Genomic DNA, 245 nt, shown 5'->3' with positions numbered 1-245 from the left:
TCTTCCCCGTCTTCGACCTCAGCTACTTCATCATCTCCATCCTCTACCTCAAGTATGAGCCAGGTGAGTCCGGGCTGGGGACGGGAGGGGGCCGTCACGGTGGCGCTGGGGGACCCGGAGCAAGCTCGGAGGTGGCAGGGAGATGGGACGCTCTGGCTGATGGCAGGGGTGGAGGGGAAACGGCAGACTCGGGACTGGATCGGGGGGGTCAGGAGGGGCTGGGGGCGTGGGGGGCGCCCCCGCGC

At 69.0% G+C, this 245-nt stretch overlaps 1 protein-coding gene across 1 annotated transcript in view; it reads left to right on the top strand.

The window, feature by feature from the left end:
* TMEM38A (transmembrane protein 38A) overlaps window positions 1-245 on the top strand; it is a gene marked incomplete at its 5' end in the record, with an annotated part of 16,307 nt that continues 16,062 nt past the window's right edge. The window contains 1 exon segment of the mRNA XM_006147191.2: window positions 1-63. Coding sequence (XP_006147253.2) covers window positions 1-63 — 63 coding nt within the window.

The sequence above is a fragment of the Tupaia chinensis genome, unplaced genomic scaffold, assembly GCF_000334495.1.
Source record: "Tupaia chinensis unplaced genomic scaffold, TupChi_1.0 Scaffold000201_1, whole genome shotgun sequence".
NCBI lineage: Eukaryota > Metazoa > Chordata > Mammalia > Scandentia > Tupaiidae > Tupaia > Tupaia belangeri.
This window is presented reverse-complemented; position numbering and strand designations above follow the sequence as displayed.